Source organism: Rhipicephalus microplus, chromosome 2 (genome assembly GCF_043290135.1).
Source record: "Rhipicephalus microplus isolate Deutch F79 chromosome 2, USDA_Rmic, whole genome shotgun sequence".
In the NCBI taxonomy this organism is placed as follows: Eukaryota; Metazoa; Arthropoda; class Arachnida; order Ixodida; family Ixodidae; genus Rhipicephalus; species Rhipicephalus microplus.
This window is the reverse complement of record NC_134701.1, coordinates 206,800,263-206,827,559: the sequence shown is the minus strand read 5'-3', so window position 1 is coordinate 206,827,559 and position 27,297 is coordinate 206,800,263. Positions and strand designations below refer to the sequence as shown.

Genomic DNA, 27,297 nt, shown 5'->3' with positions numbered 1-27,297 from the left:
TCATGCGTGTGTAAGTGCGCACAATTATTGCTGCTGGTTCGTATACACGTGCGCGAAGCAACTAGCCCAGAAATTCAGACTGTTGATATCCTATCATTCGAGTATTCAATTCACTTTAGACGTTTGGTGAAAACATGTACTCACTTACATCGAAAATATCATAAACCTGTTTGTCTTTAGCGCACGACCAAACGGTGCAGCCTCACCTTTCAGGAGGCATAATGCTCGAATATCAAATGCCCGCTTAAGTTAGTCCCCTTGGGGAAGGCGGGAGAGGGATATGACAGCTAGCTTTGCAATGTGGAAAGAGGAATTCTCACACAAAACCCTAAGCACAACTCCTAAACGGCCGTGTGCCATAGTAGATAAATGTGCTCGCATCTCGTTGCAGGTAATCTTCCTCTTCGTGTTCATGAACCAAAAGCACATCTCGAGGAAGCTCATATACTTCGGAGCCGTTGAGTATTCCCTGCGGAAAATATTTAGCCGTACGGTTGCCTTCTACACGGCTGACGAGAGTACGAACAATTTGGGCGCCGGAAGATATGCAAGGTACGAAGAGATGTTGACGTCGGTGCCCTTGCAGAACGATCTCATAAGGAAACAAAAAAAGGCATGTGGGAATTGAGGCTAGCCCGCTGCCTTTGCGCGGGCTTTGCCGCCTTTTCTGCCGTTCTCATATCCCGACATGTCTGCCCTCCTTTGCTGTCAGCCGCGCTGGGAAGGGCAGAGTGACGTTTAACACCCTCACCCGGTAGCGGATGTTGGCTGTGGCGCCGCGCGTGGAGCCTCCCGAGAGGTTTTAGCGCGCTGCGTCAGGGGCAGGCAGTACTCTCCGGGACAGCAAACGGTGAGCCACGCAATCATTTCCGTCCGTCGACTCCCGTCGCACGGGGGCTCGTCGGACTTCGCTGACGGCGCCTCGCGCCCGAGGCGAATGCTCACCTTTTGTTGCCCCACTGCGTACTCACGGCCGAAGGGCGGTACGGTGTCCTAGTGCGTGGCCTCGCTACGCCGACCCGTCTCCCTTCGAAGCCAACGCGAGCGCCTTTGCCCTCGCTCGAGCAACCGGGCCTTTGTTCCGGTGTCTCCGTGGATCACCTTTACCGCGGAGACGTGCTCGTGACACCCTGTGTAGTACTTTGTGCCCGTGGCGTGGATAAGCCTACTTGCTTTCCCGCCGCGCCTTTTTGCAACGGGCTGTACTGCGTTTGGTGTTGCCACAATAAAGTGTTGTGACTTGAGCAGTATCGTGTTTCCCGCCACGGCGACGGTTAAAACGTGCCCTGCGGCTCGCTAAGACCGGACCCACGCTGGTGGCCGTACTCCTTCGGGATACGTGTACCCCACAGGCATAATCATTCACTGAACGTAAATAAGCATTCCATTGGCACCACCGTTCGCAATGGCTGTGTGGTGTTGGTGTAGTGGTAAAGCCGTTCATATACGCTGATATTCTAATGGGGATATGGCTGCGCCATACGGAATGGGCGAGTACCTTTCCTAGATGCGCCTGATTTTCTCATTGTTCAGGTGGAGCCATCAGAACTAACTTATTTCTCCCACTCAAAAAGAGTGCGCAATCAGAATGGAGAACAACAGAAAAGATAACGTTTGAATAAGGCAGGCGCTAATATAAATGCTACATATATTTTATTCACAATCGTGTGAAGCTCTCGCTAAAGGAAAACACTGGGAAAATAAACGATGTTCTCAAAACTTGATTACACTACAAACAAAGCAACAAGCTAGGATAAAAATGCTCGCAGATGTTGGGAGCCGAACACTGCCCTACCCTGTGCACTGCATCTAGGATGTGCTCTACCAAAATAGTAGTAGCTGATCCGTATAGTAGTATGTATAGGAAGCCCTTCCATCAACTGAAAAGTGTGACGATATAAACGCCAAGGTACCTGAGTGACGACGAAGGCGCCGAGGTGCGGCGGTTGAAGTATGGCGAGCCCTGGGAGTGGCTGAAAGACCAGGCGCTGGAGAACTACCAGCGCTACCGTCGGAGCTTCGTGGTGGGCGCCGGCTACCGGCTTACCACCAACTGGTCCACCGTTCCCGCACAGGCCATTGTGAGGGTGCCCTCGGCAAGCTTGAGAGAGAAGCAGCCAGTCATCGAGGTTTGTGGACGAGGCCTAAACTCCGGAGTTAAGAATAATTGATGGGGTTTAACGTCCCCAAAGCCACAATATGATGAGAGCTGCTGTAAGTCTGTCTCGGTGAAAAAGTGGCTATGATGCTCGGCTGATGACCCAAATGTTGCGGGTTCGATCCCGGCCGTGGTCGTTCCACTTCAATGGGGGCGAAATGGTCACGTTAATGAGCACCGTATGGTCAGAATGGCCGAAGCCCTCTACGACGGCGTCTCATATTCATATAGTAGATTTGGGACGTAAAACCCCTTTTTTATCATGCTGTAATGGAGGTATCCGGAAATTTCGACCGCCTGTGGCTTTTAACGTGTATCTAAACATAAGTACGCGTGTTCTGAGCAGTTTCGCCTTCACTGTTAATGCGGCCACCGCCGGGATTCGATCCTGCGACCTGTGGGTTAGCAGTCAAGCCCGATAACCACTAGACCACAGTGGAGGGTTAAATTGCACAGTTGTGATGACACCTGAACGTGAACGGTAATTTCTGATCGACTTAACTGTTAGCAGTTTCTTCTGGTGAGTTATCTTGTTTCGTGCTACCGCGTTGACTAGCAACAACTGTCGATATATGACATGACCATTTAGGATTCAGTATGGTGAGTAGGGTTGGCCGTACCGTCTTATTTGGCGCTTTATTCAATGGTTTAGTGTAGCAAAGTTTCGCTTGACGAATTACGCGGCTTAGGGGCGAAGATCCTTACGCTGCGACTCATTCCCTCCTCCGTCCTGCGTTGTAGTAGCCATCCCTTACTTTTCAAATGTTCACTAGATGATGCTGCGCTATTGCAGTACACGGCGGGATGTGCTCACAAGATGGTGCAGAGGCGCGCCATGCGTCTAGTTGTTTGGTAAGGGTTCGATATGTTGGCGGACAGACGGATGGACGGACGGACTGTTGAGTGTATGGGAATCAGCAGAGTTCTCTATGAACGGGAGCGAAGGTTCATCGCAGCACCCCCCATCTTACTCCTAAGTCAATGTATGGGGCAGATTTCATGTACCTCCCTCCCCCCTCTGATCTCCTCATCTGTGTGGTTGCGTGCTGAAGACGAACATATGTCGGAGGAATCAACAACTAAGGTTAATCACGCCCATGTAAACGTGTTTCTTTTATTTGGGCTTGTTTTACGATGAAAATTCACTTGTTTGCTTGGTGGCCTCTGGTAACACTCGTTTGTACGCAGCTAGAAAATGAAAGCCTGATTTCGACAAGAAGCCAGTGCTTACCGGAAACAAAATTCTAACTGCTGTATTTGCCGGTAGCAGTTTATTAGCTCTTTAAGTGGTCGACTAGATCCCGTACTTCATCACAATGTACGATCCCTTGACGATTTAAGCACTTGTAATTGCTTTTTGCATGACTTCTATTAATCTCTTTTTAGGGGTGACTGCTGTTAATCTTTTTTTAGGGGTGAAGCTCCTTATGGCATGGGTCTGTCGCTTCTCCGTATGTATGTATGTATGTATGTATGTATGTATGTATGTATGTATGTATGTATGTATGTATGTATGTATGTATGTATGTATGTATGTATGTATGTATGTATGTATGTATGTATGTATGTAGCCACCGTGGGCACATACCCGCTCTAGAACGGGTATGTGCCACAGGGATTACGATATGGGAGATGGCGGTACTTACATGATGGACTTACTTCACAAGATGGACGCACGAATAGACACACGGATGGACGGAGAGACATACTAGCAGACGGACGGACGGATTGATGGATGGACAAGCGGACGTACAGACGGGTGGACGCACGAACGAGCCGACGGATGGATGCATGGATTGACGCACGGATGGTCGCACGGACGAATGGAAGAAAGAACGAACGGACGGACGGAAGCACGGAGGGGCTGACGGACGCTTCGCCCCACTCATCATCATTCACTCCGTGGATATGCTGTGATTTTTTTTGCTCAATCCTGTGCTACTATTCTATTGAACATTTTCTTTCTTCCTGTTTTTTGCGATTGTATAGTGCGCTGCGAGTTCAAGTTTGAACTCATTTGTCACAAAACGAGCGCTCAAAAAGGGCGCGCCGCCAAATTCTCGAGACGAATCGCCGGAGTGACGCCGCGAGGTTGACGATAAAAAAAAGACAAACATCCAAGGCTCCTCGGGCGCACGCTTCTCCCCTCGGAAGCGTGACTTCGCCGACGAACCTCCTCACCCCACATCGGCGGCCGAGCAAGCACTCGAAATTTCTAGATGGAAAGGGGCGTGTTATGCCGGGTTCAGTGATCCGTCGCGGACGGCCCTCGTACAGTCTCGCGCTTTCCCCCAGCCTTCGCAGCGCATCGCGCCGACAAAATGATGAGAACTTTCTGGAATCTCGCGCGGAGGGTATTTAATCGAGCAGCCGAGATGAGAGATCAGGAGAAGACGGAAGTTAGCGCCAGAGCGCGTAGGGATTCCACCGGGTAGTCGGCGAAGGTTTTGTCCGTAGAGACAAAGCAGGAGAAGACGATGATTTCCACCTGAGGGGTGACGACTCGAGCTACAGGCAAGAGTGTGTGTTTACCGCTATCGAGCGAAGACGCGTGGCAACAGCTGCATGTGTGAAGCCGACGTGTTTCCGGCGAAGAAGTTTGAAGCTTGGAGAGTGGCCGATTGAAGACGCGAGGTTTCCTGGAAGAGAAACTTCAGGGGCAGCGGAACGAACACAACGCTGGACTTTGAGTGAGTGATTCTCGCAAGATTATCATCCCGGCTTTTGTTCCAAGAACTTTGGACTGAATAGGTTTTCTATCTCTTTAGTCTTTAAGTGTCTTGGTTGTTCAATGCATGCGACTGCATTGTAGTGCGTATTGTTATCTGTGTCCGTTGTTTTGAGTGTGGCTGATTGTACTGTGTAGTACGTTGTTTGATTGGTGACATATTGTACTCAGATATTGTGGAGTGAGCATACTTGTGTATTGTTTTTTGATCTGCCATTATTGAGAATATAATTTTGTTTGTTTATCAACTCTCGGCTCTGACTTGTTCTTTAGGCCACAGCCGGCGTCCGCTGGCGCGCCAAAAAGGACCACTTCCAAATTGTCCACGCTTTCGTGGTGCGGTTCGGGGGACCGATACTTCGGCCCTTGGAATTAGCCCGGTGATCGCCTCCCTAATTAACAAGACCTGTGACATCATTTAACCACAATTTTTGCATTGTTTACAATGTGCAGAGAAAATAAAAACTGTGGTGTGGAATTGGGGAAAAAAAGCTGCGAATCAGGCGCAGCTCACATAAACATGATACAAAACGCATAAATATTCAAATTGGCTCGGTAATAAAGACTGCGATGCACATAACAGGTTGAAATAAATGAAACAAAGAGGCACATGACAGTAATAACGAATGCGACAGTTTAACCACAACATTTCAAAGACACTCTACCAAATTATTCAATGAATGTTAGGTCGTTACAATAGTGACAGTCTGCCCAGCTTTTTGTCCGAATCCTAACACGTGGAGAAAGCACTGCATTGTATCAATCAATCAGTCAGTCAATGTTTATTTTAGACCGCATTTCTAAAATACCCAAAATTGGGGAGACGGCAAGAAATGCTGCAGTACCTACCACTGCACTAAGCACCATTCACCCTGTGACAGCAATAACAGGGTGATAAAGCGAACTACATGAATACAAAATAGATAGATAAATAAAGAAGTAAATAAATAACAAGACCACGTAAATATAGCGAGCATTATTACAAGCCAAAGGCAAGAGAAATGACATACCTATATACACAAACAGAAAAAGAAAGATACTTTACATGCACATGAACAGAATAAATCATAGAGCAGTATAACGTCGTCTTCGTATATATAACAACGCATTCGCTACAGGTGACCGCATGGCACAGCGCGTACTCTCCCCACTCGGCCGTGGTGTCGCTGACGGCAGCCACGCAGGCTTTTCTGCCGGGCTGGAAGGTGCGCGTCGCCAACCACCCGCTGCCGAAGGAGCACCCGATTCCCGAGCCGGACCCCATGATTGTGTTGGCCATGCGCATCATGTGCGGCGTCTTCATTCCGGTCGGGCTCGCCTTTCTCGCCGCTACCTACGTCCTCTTTCCCATACAGGTGTGTGTGCAAAGCATGTTGCTCTTTCGGGGCGAAGTCCCTATGCCGTGGGTCGTGCGTCCGTGATGTATGTAGTAGCCGTCGTAGTAGAAGCAGGAAGCCACTTCCACGATCCACGACCGCACTAGAGGAGCGGCACGCGCGCACCGTTTTCAACTGAGGAGGAAGCCCGCGCACGTTAATCATAATTAAAAAGATAGTAAATTCTGGCGAAATAACTTACAGAGACGAGTATTGGTGACTTAATCTCCAATAAAATTTGCCTTGAATATGATGCTTACTAAATAAACTAATACCTGAAGGACGCACTTTGAGCACTATCTGAGAAGAAAGGGTTGCTACGTTATACTCGCTGGGTGCAACCTCCTTGGTTTTAGAAAGGTTTAGCGAGCGTTGGGCCGCAGTGCCATGAATGCATTGATCTGGTATATACCATGAACTTGAGGCGGTGAAAGGTTGGAAGTAGGTACGAAGCGCAGGCTTCGCGCGAGTGCCACCTCTCGTTTAGTCGTTGGAATATCCGCTCGGTGGTGGTACTTCTATACGCTGAATATATGATGAAAAGATGCGAGATGGTGGTGCTTGGAGTGTTCACTAGATGGACAGACGAGTGGACGGACGGACGGAACGACAGATGCACGGACGGGCGCACGAACGGACGGTCGTATGAACGGACGCACGGATAGACGGAAGCAAGAACGAACGGACCGACTGACGCTTCGCCCCACTCATTATCATGCACTCCGTGGATATGCTGCGATTTGTTTTTTCTGTCGGAGCATATAAAACATGCAGAAACCCCTTCTCTATCGGGAAAATGGAGCAAGCAAATCTTGAAGTGTAGCACCTTTTCCTTCTTTCTTTTTTCCTTTCTATTTCGTACGCCTCAGTGGATCAGTGGCTAGGATGCTCCGCTGCTGACCTGATGGTCGCGGATTCGATCCGGCCGCGGTGGTTTCATTTCGATGTAGGCGACATGGTGGAGGCCCGTGTACTGTGGGATGTTAGTCGAAATTTCCATGGCCCTCCACTGCGGCGTCCCTCGAAATCGTACGGTGGTTTTGAGACACACCACTCCTTTTTTTTTTGAGGGGCTAAGCTCCTTAGAGCGACACCCGTTCGTCCCTCGTCGTAGTACGTAACATGTCTTACGCTTTGACCTGCAAGGTGGTGCTGGTGGGAGATTTCTCCTGTGCGTTGTTGAACGATTAAAAAATTCGCAGCGTGCGCGTTAACTAAAAGCCGAATCCTCCTGTCTCTCGTTCCCCATTAGCAGCCATTGGCAAGTATATTGAGCACTATCTGAGAAGAAAGGGTTGCTACGTTATACTCACTGGGCGTAACCTCCTTGGTTTTAGAAAGGTTTAGCGAGCGTTGAGGCACAGTGCCATGAATACAGTGAACTATTTATACCATGAACTCGAGGTGGTTAAAGGTGGCAAGTAGACACGAAGCGCAAGCCGCAAGAAAGTGTGCGTGTGCCACCTCTTGTTTAGTCGTTGGAATGTCTGCTGGATGGCAGTGCTTCTATATGGGGAATATATGATGAAAAGTGGCGAGATGGTGGTACTTGGAGTGTTGACTAGAAGGGCGAATGGACACACAGACGGATGCATGGACGGACGCACGGATGACTGCACGGACGGATGGATGCATGGACAGACACAGGGGCGGATGCAGGGACGAACACAGGGACGGACGCACGGCAGCATGGACGGGCGGATGGGTGCATGGATAATCAATTAGATGGACGCATGGATGGACGCACGGAAGCAAGAACGAATGGACGGACGGATGCTTTGCCCCACTCTCCATCATTCACCCCGTGGATATGCTGCCATGTTTTTTTTGCTTTCTCAATACGTAATGTTTACTTTTCTTACCTTTACTCACGTGCTTAGTGGCGCAACATTTTTATTTCACCACGCGAGGAGAGTTCGTGCGTTCATATGTAGACAAGAATGGAATATGGCAATGTGAATTAAGTGACTTCGATCAAAGATATGACTGCAATATTAAAAATGGCTGATTGCTGAAAACTCGCAATGGAAAGAGCGAGAAATATTGGAACACGGCGCCTACAATCAGGAATGTGACCAGCGAACATTTGAGGGCAGCTTCTTTTCACAATGCTTACGTCATGTTGCTGCCATCGTCCTTAAAGCTGTTGGCGAATATCTTGTGGATGGGGAAGCAGTCTGACTTTTAGCGGGAAGTCTCAGTGCTCTCCCATAGTTGAGTTCTAAGTACTCTAAATCGTTAAACATATTTGTAAACACAGTTCCAAATAGTTTTTCGAAGAACATACCATCGTATAGGATGGCCCCCGGGACCGCTTCATGCTCTCTCATAGTAGACTACCTATAGTACTCTGATCGTTAACCACTTTTTCTAAACACATGTCCTCTTCTGCAAGGCTACCTATATTTCACACTCATCAAGTGTGAGGTCCACGGGATGGCTCTACTCTCCCACAGTGCAGTACCTAGTACGTTTTCAGTGATTAGACCGTCTTACTTCTTTGTGTTTTGTTTTGTTCTTTCGTGTGCTAAACAAGGATATAGCGATCGTTGCGGGCCGATGACAAAGGTCACAAACGAATGAAAACTTTGGCTACTTAAGTCACCGAGGTTGAATTTATAGGAAGCTAACGGGTTCGGTCGGGCTCGTCGCGCGCCCCCACAGGAGCGAGTCCAGAACGTGAATCTGTGTCAGCTTCTGGCCGGCGCGGGCGCACTTCCCTTCTGGGTATCGTCCTTCATCGTGGACCTGGCGCTGCACGCGGTCTGCTCCCTGGTGCTGCTCCTGCCTCTAGCACTGCTCGACTGGCGCCGACTGTACTCGGACACCTACACGCTCGGTGCGTATGCACGTGTTGCATCCGTGCGCATGTACTGTTCGGGTTCGTACTCCACAAATCGAGCGGCCAATAACCAGGGCAAAGCCTAGTTCTATACTGTTCTAATAATGTTGCGCGTACGACACAAGTGGTCGATATTATTTCCATGATAACCAATCGTAGTCGTCACAATTGTTAATTGTGTTGTCAGTGTTACTCGCCTCTACATACGAGTGGTACCTATCTTTCTGAGCATGAATTGGCCCAATAAAGAATTTCTATAAGTCGAACTGCCCTCTTCTTCACCGTCACAACTACGTGAAAACACACTAGCTTGCGTGTAGCCCTGAATGTTATATTTTTATTTACCGCTTCCCTGGCTTAGCTTCTAGGAGCATTGCTAAAAACGAGGGCGCGTGTGCGAATCCAGTTCACGCTGATTGTATTTAAGTAGCTGCAAAATAGACGATCTCCCGTGAGCACAAACTTACGGACTCGTAAAAAAACATAGCTGTTCTAAATTAAGCAGGAGGGCCCCACCATGACGATGGTTGGTTGGTAACAACTTTATTGGAAGTCCGGCAGAGCTTTAGCCGACCGGGCCTTGGGTCTCCCGTGTGAGGACGTCCAGACCTTGCCTGACCGCCGCATCGCGGGCCTGCTGGACAGCCCAGAGTTAATCACAGAGGCTGTGCCTGCACAGGGCAGCGGCCAACCGCGGCGGAAGGGTTTCGGATTCAGCACTTTGCGGATTTCTGGCCCAGTCCTAGAGCATGTGATTTAATGTGGCAACCTCAATATGGCTTATCTTGCATATAGTCGTCGGATATATATTGGGGTATAGCCTCTTAAACAAACAGCGATGAGTTGGGATACGTGTGCGTCTGCAGCTGTCGTAGGGCCGCTGCCTGCATCCTGTTCAGCTTCTCGCTGGGTGGAGGAAAGGTTCAGCGGGCCAGGTAGGAAGCCTTGGTAATTTCGTTATAGGTCGTCAAATGGTCTTTGGTGTTTCCCCATAGAGGACAGTCGTCGGCACAGTTCGCGAACCACAACGTGCCTTCACAATTTTTTTTTTATTTTCAAACGTAAAGCACCTAGATTCAAGTGATTGTGTGATTAAGCAAGCGCCCCATTTTCACTCTGCTGGTTTCCTCTTCACAACTGGTCCACGTGAGGTTGGCGAATTTACTCTTCAGTCGACTGACACACTCATAGAGAGCAGTGATCTTGAGTCTGACTCAGTCCGGTTCAATAAAATTTTCGTGATTGTGAGTTCAAGTCTGAGTGAGTCCAGTTGAATAAAATTTTCGCAATTCTAAGTGAGTCAAGCTAAGGAAATTTCGGGTAGTCTGAGTAGTCTGAATGTGAGTGAGTCGACAGCGCAATATATATTGTGTGACTTCGTCTGAGTAAGTTCCACTTTTTTTTGTGTGTGTGATTTGTGCGTGACGCCAAGTCACGAGAAGCTGTCCTGTACCTCGAGGCGCATCGCGTTCCACGAAGTCATCGACTCTTGCCTTAAGTATTCACAAGAGCGCACCCTTAAAAGCGTTGACATGGCTCGGAAGTGCACCGGCTCCTACAGATTGCTGAAAAGGTTTGACCTTGTTCAAAAAACTTATGTTTTGTAAGAGCTCTTTGCAGTTAACGCACCATTTTTTCTACGTCACAACAGCTTTAGTTGAATAACTTAAGGACCTTTCATGCTGAATGCTGGACATAGGAGTAGGTATTTTGGCTAATCATTTGTTATACCTCTTCGGGTTTTATGTGTCCAAATCACGATACGATTATCAGGAATGCGTGCTCGCTTGCTTTGGAGTAATTTCGGCCACTTGGGGTTCTTAAACGTGCACCTAACTGTAGGTCCACTGGTGTGCTTTGCGTTTTGCCCCATCGAAATGCAGCCAACATGGCTGGGAATCGAACCCCCGCCCTTGATCTCAACAGCGCGACACCTTACGTGTTAAGCTACCGCCGTCGGCGACTACTTTTTTGTTACGACTATCGCTATAGAGAGGAGTCATTTCCAAGTTCTTTGTTCGATATTTGTATGAATGTAAGTCTTTCATGCAGTACAAAAATATTGTCATCAATATATCTTTGTTTATAACTTTGACAGCAGTTCACGGTTACTTTTTATTTCTCCTGTTTTCAGCTTCCGTCTATACAATAATGCTGAGCTACGGGTGGGCCTCGATACCGGTCGCCTACGTCGCATCGCTGGTCTGCGACCAGCCGTCAACAGGATATGTGGCCGTTGCCAGCGTCAGCATCGTAGCCGGTACGAGACATTATTGTACCCACCTTATGTAACGTGACGCCCATAGGCGGTTTGATGTCACGTATTATACTTCAGAGGTAGGACTCAACTGTGGTCGATAAATGCTGCATAGCGTTTACTAGGCTGTTGGAACAATTTTTCACGAGTATGCATAATCTAAGATGGCTTGCAGGCCATCCAATATCCAAGCGAATTCGGACGGTATGGCTGAATGACGTTAAACATTCAGGATTTAATTTGAAAACAACCGTGAACGAGATAATATGCGCCATGCGCAAGAGAAGCACTGAGACCTTTGAGTGCGCAATGTTAGCTTTATAGACAATAATGATAGTGTAAGAATTCACAACAGCAGTATTCCCTGTAGACTCGCCGAGAGCGCAGGTTCGCTGGCTTTCATCTTTACTGTAGTGCAAAGGTTCTGATTTTTGTGTATGTGTGTGTGTGTGTGCGTTGGAGTTGAACAATTAAGAGAAAAGGCAGAAAAATAGTTCTTCATTTGGTATCAGAATAATGTATGGTCAATACACATAATGTATGAGTAATACATTGAGCGCGTCATTGACTTATGCGTGCAGGCATCGTCCTGAATACGATTATGTCCCTGCTCTACTTGCTGCCCCAGCTGACGGGACATTGGGAGAATATCACCCAAGAGACGCCGTACCTGGACGGCGCCTTGTGGATATTCAGGACTATTCCCAGCTTCGCCCTTACTTGGGGCATCTCCAACTGTCTCCAGGTGCACTCGCAGTATAGAGGTGCGTAATTCACCTGTTAACAAGCAAAGTGTGGTTACAGGCTAGTTATTCAATACAAATGGGACTTCAGGGCATGTGAATACAGCAGGCACATTTCGGGTTTTCGTTAGTTTTGTATTATGCCTTCACATGCGTTGCAGTCATATTTGTAATTATAACAGGCACTTGAATAAATTATCTATTATTTTCGGAACCGAAGAACTGCCGCGTAAATCACACCTGACGATGTTAACAGCCCACATAGGCCTGCGCTGGCTGCGCGAGGCTAAACTCCAGTTTTATGGCCCTCTGGTGGGGTGGCTCAGTAGTTGCGGTGCTCCAGAGGCCTGTTCCAGAGGCCTGTGTCCTGCGTAATGTCGGTGTACCTAAAAGAGCCCTAAGTGTTGGTAATATTTCGGCGCCTTCGGCTACGTATAGGGCGCTTCTCATAATCATGTCGTGGTTTTGGTACGTTGAAAAAAAACATGAATTTAAAGATGGACGCTAAGCAAATTTTCTGGCGTAAACACGCGCGTTTGGACACTCTCCTTTCAGTCAGCTTTTGCACGATAGCTCTAGGCGTTTCGCTCTGGAAGCTCTCTTGGTCTACGTCGCTGTTAATTTGTGTAAAAATCGGCATGGTTTAGATGTCTTTGTTTCCAAACACGTGCTACACATGGATGTGTCATCCTTTATCTGCGCTTCTGTGTCACGCGTTGTAGCAATAAGGAGCTCTACCAGCTTACAGCGATTGGACTGGCTTCCCTTGCGTAGTATCTTAGGTCCCTCAATTATTTCCCCTCTGAAGTACAGACAAACATTGAAGTGCCACCGACGAATCTCATTGGCTAATGGTCGTTTTCAGCAGCCATGCTCTTCTTAACGCTTTTCTAGCACCTATAGTCAAACGCATCCCCGGCTCACTAAAACAGCGGGGGACTTACAGGAGCAGAAAGGCACGACGGGTTACCATATTGTCCGTTGAAAGGTGATCGGCTAATGTACTTAGACGTACTTGGCATTGTGAATTTTCGAGAAATAATTATTTTTGAGAATTATTTTTTGAGAATTTAGAGAAATAATTTTTGAAAAATATTTTATGCCAATAACTTTTTACGATTCTGAGCCATTACCAGCTTATACTGTGCTAAATTAACTGTAGAATGCAAGCAATTATCTAGAAAGTACATTAGGACATTTCAAGAAACAAGAAACATTGTAGTGAGACAATTCTTAGAATTCTCCGCCCAACCTAATTGCTTTGGGTTCATAATAATTATACTGGTGATATCAAGTTTTCAGGGAACTACTTGCACCCTTCACATGTTAGGAAATAGGGGGCCGTAACTTTATTCTTATCGGACTATCAGAAGCACCAAAAACCTGATGTTCACACACAAGAAGTTGTCCGAAAATGAATCTCGAGAAAAACGCATTTAAAAGGTATGAGTGAAAGCTCATCTATGCGGAAGAGATATGTTTCTTTTTTATGATAATGTTTTCCATCAAAAGCTAAAGATTGGTGGTTATATTGAGAATGTGGGTTTGCTGAGTTCCTTATGTGAAATGCAATGGCAAGCAGCCAGATGACAACTTCCAGGGAACTCTAGACAATTATCTTATTATATATTAGTAGCCACCTTGAGCTCTTTAGAGGCGATTAAGACTACTTCAAGTTTAGTTACAATCTTCAGTTTTTTGTCGTGAAAGTAGAAGAACTAAACTTGCGAAAGCAAATAATAACGAAAAATATGTCATTCTGGAGTAAAAAAGTGTGTTTTTCAACTCGCATTTCCCCCTAAGTTATCTTGCTGGTAGACAATCGTATAAGGAAGATTTCTTACGTTATTTCGCAGATTGCACAGGAGAGGGTGATGTGCCGCTACATGTCCACGTTCGACCGGCTGGTATTTTGTCAGAACTTTGGGCTTGAATCAATACCGAACCACCTTAATCGCTTCATCGAATGTTGCCCTGGTATGTTCCCTTAATTTATTTTTGTAGAAAAGTTACAGATGTCATTCTTTACTGCTTTAATTGCTCGATTTCGCGCTGAGCAAAAAAAAAAATCCTTATAAACTGGGATAAACTGGAGGCTAATGATCATTCTTTTTAAAAACTACTATTACCATATTACACAAGTTTTGTGCCTTAAAGCATGCACAGTGTACTGTGGCGAGGTAATCTAGTGCACTGTCACGAGACATAGCACGTAATGATAAGTTATACATTCACGCACACAGTGTCTCTTCTTTAAATGCGAAGACCGCGACGTTTAGTAACTATTGGAAAGTTTTAACAGCTATTTCTAATATCGATGTGGTGATCAATTTTTTCGCCCGCTTTGTGGACACCTACTTGAGACCGTAAGGGGCGTTGAATGCATTCCTAAATTAGACATCCGCACACGCACCACTTTAGTTGTTCCTGTTCCACTGCGAACATCGACAACTATTAATTTTAATAACGTGTCTTCAGAACTTGCTGACATTGTAGGTACATGCGTTTCGATTAATGCGGCCATTTGTGGGCTCCTGACGCTACTGAGGACCGTCTGCCCGAGTCACCGATTGACAGCAAAGAGATGCTTCAGTCTGTAATATTTGCAGCGATATTCTTTTTTTTTGTCATCGGGCAACCAGCTAGGGTGTGCTGAATGGGGGCGTTTTTAGCGCTCTGTGGCAGCTGCGAGGTGCTTAATGGCTGACGCACGTTGGCGCAGAGAAATGTCGCGAATGCGCCCTGGCCAAGGGTTGCCTGACGTGGGAGAAGATGAGCGGCGGCCGAGAAGTGCTGCTCATGCTGCTCGTGGGCATCGCGCTGCTCGCCTTCGTCACGGCGCTCGACTCCGGCCTGGGATACGTGGCTCGCACCCGGCGTCGGTCGCGCGTGGTGCCCCCTGCCGAGCACCTCGGCGTCATCGAGGAACGGACGCGCGTGTGCAAGCTCATTGCCGATGGCCGCGTCGAGCAGGCAAGTGCGCCAGCGAAATCTCGTGATAGGTGTATACATTAAAACTACTCCTGGGCGAAAGGAATACAGGCAAGTTTTATTGTATGTGTAACTTGCACATGAACAAAAACTCTACGGTAGAGCCATTATCTGTCTTGGTTATGTGTTTAGGAGAACTGTTCGACGATTGAGAGTGGGACGTACTCTACTGTAACAGGAAAACAATAAGCTGTCCCAGTTTCTATGAATTGGGACAAGAATCCACCAGGCAGTATGTAGTTGTTTAGAAAAAGTGGTTGCGATGATGTTTCTTCGAACAGAGGAGTCGTTACGAGGTCGCGACGGAAAATGGGCGAACAGCAAGTCTGGCAAAGGCGGCACAGGTTCTCGCGCAATCAGAGCACGGGCTTTTTGTTGTCTTCCGAAGGCGCATACGCGTTGGTGCGTATGCTCCACTACAATACCCCCGGGGTGAAGGGTAGGCATCCTGGCGACTCAGGGAGTAGGCACAATGAGGGGGTCGTAGTAGGGCTTGAGACGGTCGACGTGTACGGTCTCACGTCCTCGGCGGCGCAAATCTGGTGATTGTATTAATGGCTCGATGATGTAATTCACCGGGCAGGTCGCGTCAATGACACGGTAGGGACCATGGTACCGGGCCAGAAGTTTAGAAGACAGGCCAGGAACGTGCGGGGGCACCCAAAGCCACACAAGGGAGCCAGCACGAAATGTAGGAGCTATGCGGTGAGCGTCGTCGTGTCGAGTCTTTTGTAGACCTTGAGCCTCACTTGTCAGAGACCGAGCCAACTGACGGCAGTCTTCAGCGTATCTGGCGACTTCCGAAAGCGGGGAGCACTCAGATGCATCAGGGCGGTACGGTAGTATAGTGTCGAGTTGGTGGGAAGGTTCGCGGCCGTACAATAGAAAGAACGGGGAAAAACCGGTAGTCGCTTGCGTCGCGGTGTTATAAGTGAAGGTAACAAAGGGCAATATAGCGTCCCAGTTAGTGTGGTCGGATGAGGTGTACATCCTCAGCATGTCGCCAAGTGTGCGATTGAACCGCTCAGTAAGACCATTTGTCTGTGGATGGTATGCGGTAGATTTCCGGTGGATAACGTTGCATTCAGCGAGGATAGCTTGGATGACCTCCGACAGGAACACTCGACCCCTATCACTGAGTAATTCCCGCGGAGCACCTTGGCGTAGAATGAAGCTTCGGAGAATGAAGAGTGCAACTTCGTGGGCGGTCGCTGCCGGTAAAGCTGCAGTCTCAGCGTAGCGTGTCAGATGATCGACTCCAACAATAATCCACCGGTTTCCAGAGCTACTATACGGTAGGGGGCCATAGAGGTCTATACCCACGCGGTCGAATGGGCGAGCCGGGCACGGGAGCGGCTGTAACATGCCAGTAAGGTGCCGCGGAGGTGTCTTGTTCTGTTGGCAAGTGGTGCAAGATTGAACGTGTTTCTGTACAAAGCGATACATTCCTCGCCAATAATAGCGTTGGCGCAGCCTTTCGTAGGTTTTCAGGACACCTGCGTGAGCACTTTGGGGATCTGCATGGACATTCATGCAGATGTCAGAGCGCATATGAGTTGGGACAGCAAGGAGCCACTTCTGACCACCAGACATGTAGTTGCGGCGGTACAGAATGTTGTCTCGTAAGGAAAAGTGGGCTGCTTGCCGGCGTAGCGCTCTCGTGGAAGGGACAGCAGACGGATCGGTAAGGTAGTCGACTAACAAGGCAAGGTATGGGTCTTTACGCTGCTCCGAAAGCATGTCAGTCGTGTCGAGTGGTGACAAGGTGGTAAAAGGGGGAGACAGAGAAGCCACATCTGGTGTTAATGGCGATCGCGAAAGTGCATCGGCATCCGCATGCTTGCGACCGGAACGATATACGACACGGATGTCGTATTCTTGCAATCGAAGTGCCCAACGCCCCAGGCGTCCGGACGGGTCTTTCAAGGTGGACAGCCAACATAGAGCGTGGTGGTCTGTGACCACGTCGAAAGGACGGCCGTAAAGGTACGGGCGAAACTTCGTCAACGCCCAGATTATGGCCAAACACTCCTTCTCTGTCACGGAGTAATTCAATTCAGCCTTCTTGAGAGCGCGACTTGCATAGGCGACTACGTATTCAGCTTGGGTGCCTTTCCGTTGTGCCAAAACTGCACCAAGACCGATGCCACTTGCATCGGTGTGAATTTCTGTGGCCGCAGCAGGGTCGAAGTGACGAAGAATAGGTGGTGAGGTCAGCAGGCGGCGCAGCTGGCAAAATGCGTCGTCACATGCAGGTGACCATGCAGATATGCCTTTGCTGTTGGAAAGCAGACTCGTGAAAGGTGCGATGATGGACGCGAAGTTGCGCACGAAGCGACGAAAGTAGGAGCAGAGACCGACGAAACTTCTTAGGGCTTTCAGTGATGTGGCCAACGGAAAGTCAGCGACAGCTCGAAGCTTATCGGGATCCGGAAGAACACTGTCTCTGGTGATGACATGTCCCAAGATGGTTAGTTTTTGTGCTGCGAAGTGGCACTTCTTGGAGTTAAGTTGTAGGCCTGCAGAAGTTAGACACGTCAGAATCTCGTGGAGGCGAGCAAGATGTGTCGGGAAATCGGATGAAAAGACTACGATGTCGTCCAGGTAACATAAGCAGGTTTTCCACTTGTGGGCACGCAAGATGGTGTCTATCATGCGCTCAAATGTGGCAGGCGCGTTGCAGAGCCCAAATGGCATGACTTTGAACTCATAGAGGCCATCTGGCGTTACAAAGGCTGTTTTAGGGCGATCACATTCAGCCATTGGCACCTGCCAATACCCACAATGCAGATCCAAAGATGTAAAGTACTCGGCGCCTTGTAAACAGTCAAGAGCATCGTCTATTCGTGGTAGCGGGTAGACATCTTTTTTCGTAATATTGTTTAAGCGGCGATAGTCCACGCAAAATCGTACGGTGCCATCTTTTTTCTTGACCAGAACCACAGGTGATGACCAAGCGCTTTGAGAAGGCTGTATGACTCCACGTTTAAGCATGTCATCTACTTGCTCCGTAATGACGCGGCGCTCTTCGGCGGAAACGCGGTAAGGACGCTGTCGCAGAGGCGAATGTGAGCCGGTGTCAATAGTATGAGTGATAGCCTTGGTGCGGCCCAAAGCAGGTTCTTGAAAGTCGAAAGAAGAACGAAACTTGTTAAGGAGAGCAACAAGTTGGCGGCGATGCGAGAGGGGAAGGTCTGCGTCAATAGCATTGTCGAAGGCTGACAAACTTGATGGCTCAGACGCATGAGTGATTGCAGCAATGTGACATGGCGTTTCGTCGGGAAGAATAATATCATCGATATGGTCGACAGGTTGCACATATCCTAACGTTTCACCACGAAGTAAGCCAATGGGGTAGTTGCAGTGGTTGGTGACCAGCATTACGGTTAAACCAGACGCAATTGTAAGAACAGCAAATGGGAGAACGATGCCCTTGCGTTCAGTAAAAACCGCAGATGGCGTAAACACCACCGTGCCGTCAGGTTGCGCCACACATGAAAGGCTAATAGGGACCGAAGCTTCAGGAGGCAAGGTGATATCGTCATCAGCGATGAGTTTGCAGAGCAGAGGAGAGCGGTCGGGTGGTGGAAATTCACATGTTGGCACAAGGGACACTTCGGCACGGGAACAATCGATGATAGCTTCATGACGTGATAAGAAATCCCAACCCAGGATAAGGTCATGAGAGCAAGATGGTAGAACAAAAAACTGTACGACGTACAAAACGTCTCGGATGACGACGCGTGCCGTACACACAGCCGAGGGATGAATGCGTTGCGCACTAGCCGTGGACAGCACCAAGCCACTGAGAGATGTGGTCACTTTCTTCAGTTTCCTACAAAATTTTGCGTTCATCACAGAAACGGCGGCCCCGGTATCAATTAACGCTAATGTGGCGACTCCCTCAACATCGACATCAACAACATTCTGCGGCGAAAATGGAGGCCTTGGGAATTGCGCACAAGGTGCAGTTCTTGCCTCCGGAACTGCACTGATTAGTTTTCCTCCTCAGTAGGTGGTCGACGACACATAGGCGATGGCGATCGGCAACGAGGTGATGGGAAACGAGCAGTCGATGGGTGGCGATCCGAGTCGGAGTGCCTCTGTTCATGTGCAGACGTGGTGGTCTGCTGCGGTGCGTAGGTAGGAGCTCCGAAGTATGCGTGTGCAGGTGTGAGACGGCGGCGGCAGAAGCGTGCAATGTGGCCAGCGATGCCACACGCGAAGCAGATGGGACGATTGTCTCTGGTGCGCCACTCATTAGCTGGACGGAAAAAGCGACGTGGGGGCCTGTAAGCTGGAGGCGAGGCTGGAGGAGGTGGAGCCGATAAGGCGACTGGATGCAGTGGGGGCCGCGCGACCACAGCTGCGTAACTGAGAGGTGAAGGCGGCGCAGTTGGTGCGTAGCCAGCAGTTGAGAGATCAGATGGCACCGAAGTGCATGGGTAAGAGGCCGGAACTGTAGGGAGGGCATTGCAAATTTCAGTGCGTATGGCCTGCTGCATATTCGAAGGTAGGCTTGTCGTGGGCGCGTCGCTATGCGGCAGCAGTGAGAGCTGTCGGGCGACTTCCTCCCTGATGAAGTCTTTAATCTGGTTCGACAGAGTTCCTTGGTGAACGTTGCCATTTGCGAGTGCGACGGCCGAGATCGAATCTGGTGATGGGACACTCTGTCGGGCGATGGAACGCTGACGACGCAATTCATCGAAGCTCTGGCACAGGCTTACGAGTACTGCCACCGTGGTAGGGCTTTTCGCCAGCAACATCTGGAATACGCCATCCTCGATGCCTTTGAGAATATGCCGAATTTTCTCTTCTTCAGGCATGGATGAGTTAACACGCCTGCAGAGGTCGAGCACATCCTCAATATAACTAGTAAAGGTCTCGCCAGGTTGCTGGGCTCGGTGGCGCAGACGCTGGTCAGCGCGGAGCTTGCGGACCTCTGGTCGGCCGAACGCTTCGGTCACGAGGGTCTTAAAGGTGGACCAGCTGGCGATGGCGGTTTCGCGGTTGGTGAACCATAGCTTGGCGATGTCAGCCAAGTAAAAGATAACATAGGCAAGCTTAGAGTCGTTGTCCCATTTGTTGCTGGCACTCACGCGTTCGTACAAGGAGAGCCAGTCTTCGACGTCTTGCTCACCACTGCCGCTGAAGATTGGTGGGTCCCGCTGACGGGTAGCACCGGGGCAGGTTGACGGGGCAGCCGATGGTGCTGGCTGTGCTGGGATGGGCTGGTTGGCGACTGCGTCAGTCATGTTGTACGGTGGTCTTTCGGCCAACTTGCGAGAGCGGAGCTCCAGGTCTGCTTAGGGATCTCAGCAGCCTCCACCAAATGCGATGATGTTTCTTCGAACAGAGGAGTCGTTACGAGGTCGCGACGGAAAATGGGCGAACAGCAAGTCTGGCAAAGGCGGCACAGGTTCTCGCGCAATCAGAGCACGGGCTTTTTGTTGTCTTCCGAAGGCGCATACGCGTTGGTGCGTATGCTCCACTACATGGTTAACGATTTGGAGTATTAGGTACTCTACTATGAGAGAGCATAAAGCAGTCCCGTGGGCTTCACACTTGAAGAGGCTTACTTCACAAAAATTACGGCGTTCCCGAGTTCCCGATGTCGTTACAACAAAAGCATTGCAAAGGGAGAAAATTGAGCAAATGGTGTTTTAAAAATGTTAAACTATTTCGAGTAATTTGTACTCAACTATGAGAGAGCAGTTAGTCGTTCCTATACAAAACCGAGTTTACACGTCTTTGACCATAGCCTGATTTCAAAACGTATTTAACAATTTAGAGCACTTCGTACTCTACTATGAGAGAGCACTAAGCCGTCTCTAGACAGGAAAATTCCTGGTCAACCTACAGGACCGCAAAAGCGATCATAAAACTTTTGCCAACTGTACACTCAGTTTAACCAATTTTAAGCTAGGTTCTCATCCTAGCTTGTATATGTATTCTATCTGTCTCTTCTACCGATGGTAGGCGAATTCTTCGTTTGTTTAACTGCTTTGATTGCTAGAACAGACTGACTTTACAAGAGTGAGTCTTTAGTACATTAGCAACTAAGCAAACTTCGTGCACAATTTTGGTATAAATTACGAGATTTCCGAAACTTACGACAAATAAATGCACAGTGCCTCACGGAATAGATTACCATGGAGTTTCGAGTAACACTCTTTCATTCCGCTTTTTTCTCCTGATACCCGCCACACTGGTCATGGTGCTCACCCGCAGGTCGCGGCATCGAATCCAGGCTACGGTGGTTGCATTTTCGATGGAGGCGAAAATGCTTGAGGCGCGTGTACTTTTGCTTAGATTCTCGTTAAAGAAATTGCTGGAGCCATTCACTACGGCGTCTCATAATCATATGGTCGTTCTGAGACGTTAAACCTCAATAATATTTATTCTTTTTTCGCTGGTGGTGCTTTCTCTTCAAAATGCAACCAATTGTGTACATTCAAAATTGTGTATCTGTGTAGTCCTGATTCTTACATGTACTCGAAGTGCAGCCAAGCGTTGTGGGTGGCAGAGAAGGTGAAGCGAGAGAGAATGTGTTGGGAGCGGGTGGAGTGGTTGCTGTGGGTGAAGGAGAGAGACGCCAACTCACAGCGGCGACTTGACTACTTGGCACCGCTCTAACACCTTCGGCGCGACGCGAGCATGCGCAGTGGGCTTATATGGAGTGACAGCGTTACACAGGCTAGTCAAAGAGCTGCTTCGCATCTAAAAACGGACCTTGGCAGGCCACGCTATCAGAAATACTGACGACGTACGGTCCGTTAAAACACCGGAACGAATAAGGTGAGGGGAAGTGAGGCTGCAGCAGATGATTACTAGTGCAGTATATTGAAACGGATTGCCTTCTCTGCTTATGCTACGGTGCAGGCAGCGCTCCTGGTAAGCAACCTGAGCAAGAGCTACGGCACCATGAAGGCGGTGCACGGCCTGTCGTTCGCTCTCCGAAGGCACGAGTGCTTCGGCTTACTGGGCATGAACGGCGCGGGAAAGACCACTACGTTTCGCATGCTCACTGGCGATCTGACGCCCACCGCTGGAAACGCGTTCATCGGTGACGCCGACCTGGTGACCAAGAGAAACAAGGCAAGCTGCTTGACGCTTGTTGTGCGACCTAGCCAACCACGTTGCGGCTCCTGTCGGTAGTTATTTGTGAAATTTCAGCGCGCAAAAAATACAGGGGCACAGTAAAAGGAACAAAAGGCTTTCTCACTTCACTTCTTTGTATTTTGTGCACATTGACTGCTACCAGCTCACCCAATTTTCGCACTTCTACTACAATCCTGTTTACTGCTTGATCTGCTATTTCGGAGATGTTTCTATTCTCGGCTATCCTTCTGCCTTTCGAGCCTTTTCTAAGCTCGGTGTTTCTTTCTTAATGACCTCTACAGCGCGTAACATAACTTCGCATGCGTGAAATGTTTTCCTATATATTCTTGAAAGTGGCTGCTAAGGTTATTCTGCAGTCAGCAGCAGCAAAGTGGTACATTGCAAAAGGGCTTTATGGCGACGAGCAAGCAAAAGCAATGCCTATGTAATCTTACTGTCTAACGTTTGCACTGCTTCATCAAATGTGATACATTAGGATATCTAGGCCTGTCTTGTAGCTTCAAAACATGTCGCCCTTCCTCCTGCAATGCTCGTGGGGATTACTAAATTTATGCAGGGGGTGCTTGAAATGGGTGGAGCTTCCCTTCCTGAAGTCAGTGTGTTTGTCTAGTAATTATGCCGCACCCACAACGCCGAATCCCAGAGCCCCTTCTTTCATTCATTTCCGCAGTACCAGGCACGCATTGGCTACTGCCCGCAGGCGGACGTGGCCCTTGATCTGCTGACAGGCCGCGAGATGCTGGCGCTATTTGCCAGGCTACGCGGAATTCGCGAGCAGAGCGTGCCGGACGTCATTCACCAGACGCTGGAGTTCGTCGACATGGCCGAGTTCGCGGACTTCACCATCGGCACGTACAGGTGCGACGCGCGCGCGTGTATACTCGGGTGGCTCGCCTGGTTTGAATGCTCTGCGCGCAGCATTTAACTTCATAGGGGCATACCCTAAGATCTGCAGACTACGATTCTCGTGTATCGAGGTCGATGCTCCATAATAAAAAGTTAGCATTGAGAGGAGCTGACTCTGAGAGCTGTATTAAGCTGTGAGAACGTTACAATGCGCTTTCTGGTATTATCTTCGAGCTGAAGTACCGTGAAAGATTTATACTGAATTCTCATACTCTGCTGCCATGGTTCATATATACTGTCTAAGTGGCATAGTGCTTCTGCGCTCTGTCTAGGACTTAAGAAAGTAGCAGGTTGGTATTTTTGTTCTTTCAACGAGAGCAATAGTTGTTATTTAGAAGACAAGTAAAGATCCTGGTACACTGAAACACAGACTTTCAAAAAACGCATGAAACATTTGCCCTAGTTTATTATGTGGGCGTAGAAAATACGTGACGCGAAGAAGGAGGCGACCACTGTAGTGCGACGCACACGCGCCCCGGAGTCGAGGATTCCTCTTGCGAGACGACTACAGAGATGTGGAGCCGGAAATGAACATCCATGATGCAGCTAGGGAAGTGTCGGTGAGGAGCCAGCGTTCTCACGAGAAAGCTGTATAGGATGATTTCCTGCGTTGTTTCTTTCTATAAAAGCGCTTCTGTTGGTTGGCGGGAGCACGAGGTTTTATTCGGAAGGTCATCGTGCGTTTCTTCTACAGCGTTCGGCGATTAAAACGCCATACTCGGGGCGCAGTGCTGCTGGTGGTGAGGGCGAAGCCGTTTGCGACTCATGATGACTGTATCCAGTAGAAATTCGTTCCGTCTGTGGTCCTCAGTAACACCGGCCGAGCGTTTCGACCTTCCCTAGCACATGTATACCAGCTCCAGCCGCTTCACGCAGCGTGGAACGTGTTTTTCGGGTCTTGTCAAGGAGCACTCCACCGTCGCCCTCAAGAGCCACAGACTGAACGGCCTCAGAGGATGTAACAATGCGTCACTAACGCTCACACTCCAACCGCCAGCGGCCATTCGCTCTCACGAGTTTCAATCACCGACAAGTGTACAGGATTGCGCGAACACGCTTGATACTTACGACGGACGCTCATTGGGGTCTGGCGCGTGCATGCAGTGGCGGAACTCGGCGTAAGCTCTCGCTAGCCGTCGCATTTGTGGGCAACCCGAACGTGGTGCTGCTCGACGAGCCGACGGCTGCCGTGGACCCTCCGGCGAGAAGGCGCATCTGGCGCATACTGATCGCCGCCCAACAGCACCTCGAGCTCGCTATCCTCCTGTCATCACAGTGGTATGGAGTCGCATTAGGATCTCGCGTATTGAGGCTGTGTTATATATAATTCAAAACATTGCTGACTTTACGAGAGGCAATTGAGGCTTATGTGACTAGACTCCTCAAAACCTGCAGTGAGCAGGAAAGTGTATGAGGCTTTTGTATAGATTTATCGCCTTTCTGCTGTTCTTTTCGAGTCTTTGTGTTATAGATACGGTTTAATTTGGCTCGTCTTTTTTAGGTAAGCCATCTGCCTGGTCTTGTAGAGGTACTACTGGTCACCTTTTTATCAAAGTTGTAGAGGAAGTTTATGGTGCAGTAACACACTAAGAATCACTGTACAGCAGCGTGTGAAAATTAGTGAAATCTGATAAGCCTTCGTTTAAAAGGCACAATGTAGTTTCTTTTTGCACCATGTTAATAAAATGGATTGATTGCCACTGTTATGGTGTTTCTTAAAAACAGCCAGGTGTCATACTTTGACTCCTCGAGTCCGCAATATGCGATTCTCTAAGATGTACAGCAAGGGAAAACCTAAATTTGACCTATAAAAATCGCAGTTGACAGGCTTTTTATTGTACCACTTCTCCTATTGCCTAAATTAAACTTCAAGCTTCAAACTTCATTTTTTATTCTGAACAGTTTAAATGACTGGATGATCCAAGCTACAGGTCAAGATGATCAGCTTCACACAAGTAGTTTGCTAGGACAGACCTTCAAGGTAGTTGCTAATTTCAAATGTTGTGGTCACTCTATCGAAAAAAAATTTGCATGGAGTGGCATATTGCACATTGTATCCTTCAATATTTACCAGAAAAAATTCTGGCGCCATTGCCTATGGGAGCTGCAAAGCATTGCGCCTCAGCCGGAATGAAATCAAAGCTAGTGCACGGATTTGTCTAAAAGCTTTGTTCTTTCTGGTCCGTTTCGCTACACGTCACCTGCAGCCTCTTTGTCGCGAGACGAAGTTCAGCAAACGTTCAGCAGTTCCGCTTCCCCGCTTTGACCTCTCAGGCTCCCCATTTCAGGTTGCTTCATAAAGTTCGTTATGACCTTTTTATAATCCGAAACAAACGCCAAAACAAAACAGTAAACAAGCGCGTTCAAAGCCGTGAGCACAAACAGTAGGCAAATCTGTGCTCTACACATGATTTCCATTGTGGCTGAACGATAGCAGCACCAGAGTTTCCGGTAGCAAATATTTGGGAATTTTATATTAAATTAGCATGTAAACTTGGTGATCGGGACTCGCTTCCTTGCAGCATGCGCGAGTACGAGGCCCTGTGTTCGCGCGTGGGCATTCTGTCCGACGGCCGATTCGCCTGCCTTGGCTCCACGCAGCAACTCAAGGAGAGCATCGGACACAGAGCCACCGTGCTGGCACGCAGCGCATCGCCAGACCCTCGTGCGTGGTATCAGTGTTTCGCTTTGCGAGTGATTCTGAAGAAATTGCTCTGCGTAAAAATACTCGCTCCTAATATCTTTATAATCGCGCTTGAGTCAACCTTAAGGGGCATTGTCCTCCACGGTTCATATTCGACACATTGAACATACGCGTTCGTATGTAAAACAGCGTTATAAATCGGTAATAATGAGACAAGTGTGCTGGGATACACTCATTCCGAGTTCTTGCATAAACAAGTGTGTTAATATATCTGGTGTATTGAGAATGTCCACACTTCTTACAAAACGCGATATGTTTCTGATATGGGGGCAACTCATACGATAACAAGTGGCGATCCTATATAACGCCGTCTAGTGCTCGCAACTGCGTAAAAATGTTTTGTTTATTACATGGTCTCGGCAACAATCGCCGTGGACTGAAAGGTCAATGGTTAAACTCCCGAAGATGGAACTTCTTTCTTCTGATCGCGCATATTTTTTCGTCACTTCCGTGACAGAAATTCGTCGTTGAAGCATCGGTGGACCCTAGGATATAACACGTGCTAAAAAAAGACTTCACGTGGTCCGTCGAATTGCCTCAGATTTTTGCCGAACACAATTTTGAATTTACAGCATCCTTTTGGCCAAAGCAGCCTTTCTACAAGGTGCGCCAGGATTGCCGATAAGCTAGGTTTTTAGGCGTACGTGTAGGGAGGCTACTCGTCAAGGCACACTTCCTATTATAACCGGCGTGCCGATACTGCGGAGAAGCTAGCTATCAAGGAGTTTGTATAGTCGGTGCTATGGAGACTTGAACATGTGACTTGATGTAACCGAAAGTAGTGCATTAGTTTTGCTTTCCTTATTTGACAGTCGTCACAATGTTGCAATAGCTTGCAGATTGACCAATCAATTCCAACTCTGCAGATCTCAATGGCATCGCACATCAGCCGTATTCTTCATTGATTATAGTCAGGGATGCTTTTACTCCGTCGTTACATCGCGACCTGCGCCGCACTTCTCTGAGTATTATGCTCACTGGCAAATCCAGACAATGTGTACCGAAAGATGATACCTCTGAAAACTGCCGGTAGAGGACAGTGTTTATCATTTATTCAACGTCATCTGCAGCGTAGACAATCGTGCAACTTGAGACGCGAATAAACGGCACAGGTCCCCTGCTCGAGGCCATGGAGTCCCGCTTCCCAGGCTGTCACCTGCGGCGGAGGCAAGCCGCAGCGCTGCTCCGCTTCCACGTTCCGGCGCGGCCGTGGCACGACCTTTTCATCGGCATGAAAGAGCTGCGTGCCGAGGAGCTCATCCACGAGTACCTGGTCAGTGGCGTGAGCCTCACCGAGGTCTTCAGGCACTTCACGAAGCACAAGCAGACGCCTGCACCCACTCCCGCATCTACGCCCGCGATTTCGCCCGCGTTAGCACCCGCACACACGCCACCGTCGTCGAAGTGTCCCAGTCCGGCCAAGGTCTAGGGTGGCGCCTCGCCGACGATGCATGCCACATGTTTGCCTCG

General features: G+C 48.7%; 1 protein-coding gene across 1 annotated transcript; it reads left to right on the top strand.

Moving 5' to 3' along the window:
- The first annotated feature begins 412 nt into the window (after positions 1-412).
- On the top strand, positions 413-27,256 carry LOC142793553 (phospholipid-transporting ATPase ABCA3-like). Its single transcript, XM_075885788.1, has 12 exons — positions 413-552; positions 1,910-2,129; positions 6,005-6,241; positions 8,885-9,101; positions 11,239-11,364; positions 11,943-12,125; positions 14,827-15,077; positions 21,978-22,193; positions 22,888-23,075; positions 24,228-24,401; positions 25,646-25,788; positions 26,940-27,256. The coding sequence occupies exons 1-12, from the start codon at positions 413-415 to the stop codon at positions 27,254-27,256; spliced, it is 2,412 nt and encodes an 803-aa protein (XP_075741903.1).
- The last annotated feature ends 41 nt before the right edge of the window (positions 27,257-27,297 follow it).

Bases quoted from the DNA above. Each gene is read 5' to 3' on its own strand.
- LOC142793553 (XM_075885788.1), top strand. From the start codon at position 413: ATGAACCAAAAGCACATCTCGAGGAAGCTCATATACTTCGGAGCCGTT. The intron at 11,365-11,942 runs GTACGAGACATT...TTATGCGTGCAG, and splicing joins CAGCGTCAGCATCGTAGCCG to GCATCGTCCTGAATACGATT. The intron at 23,076-24,227 runs GTGCGACGCGCG...GCGTGCATGCAG, and splicing joins TTCACCATCGGCACGTACAG to TGGCGGAACTCGGCGTAAGC.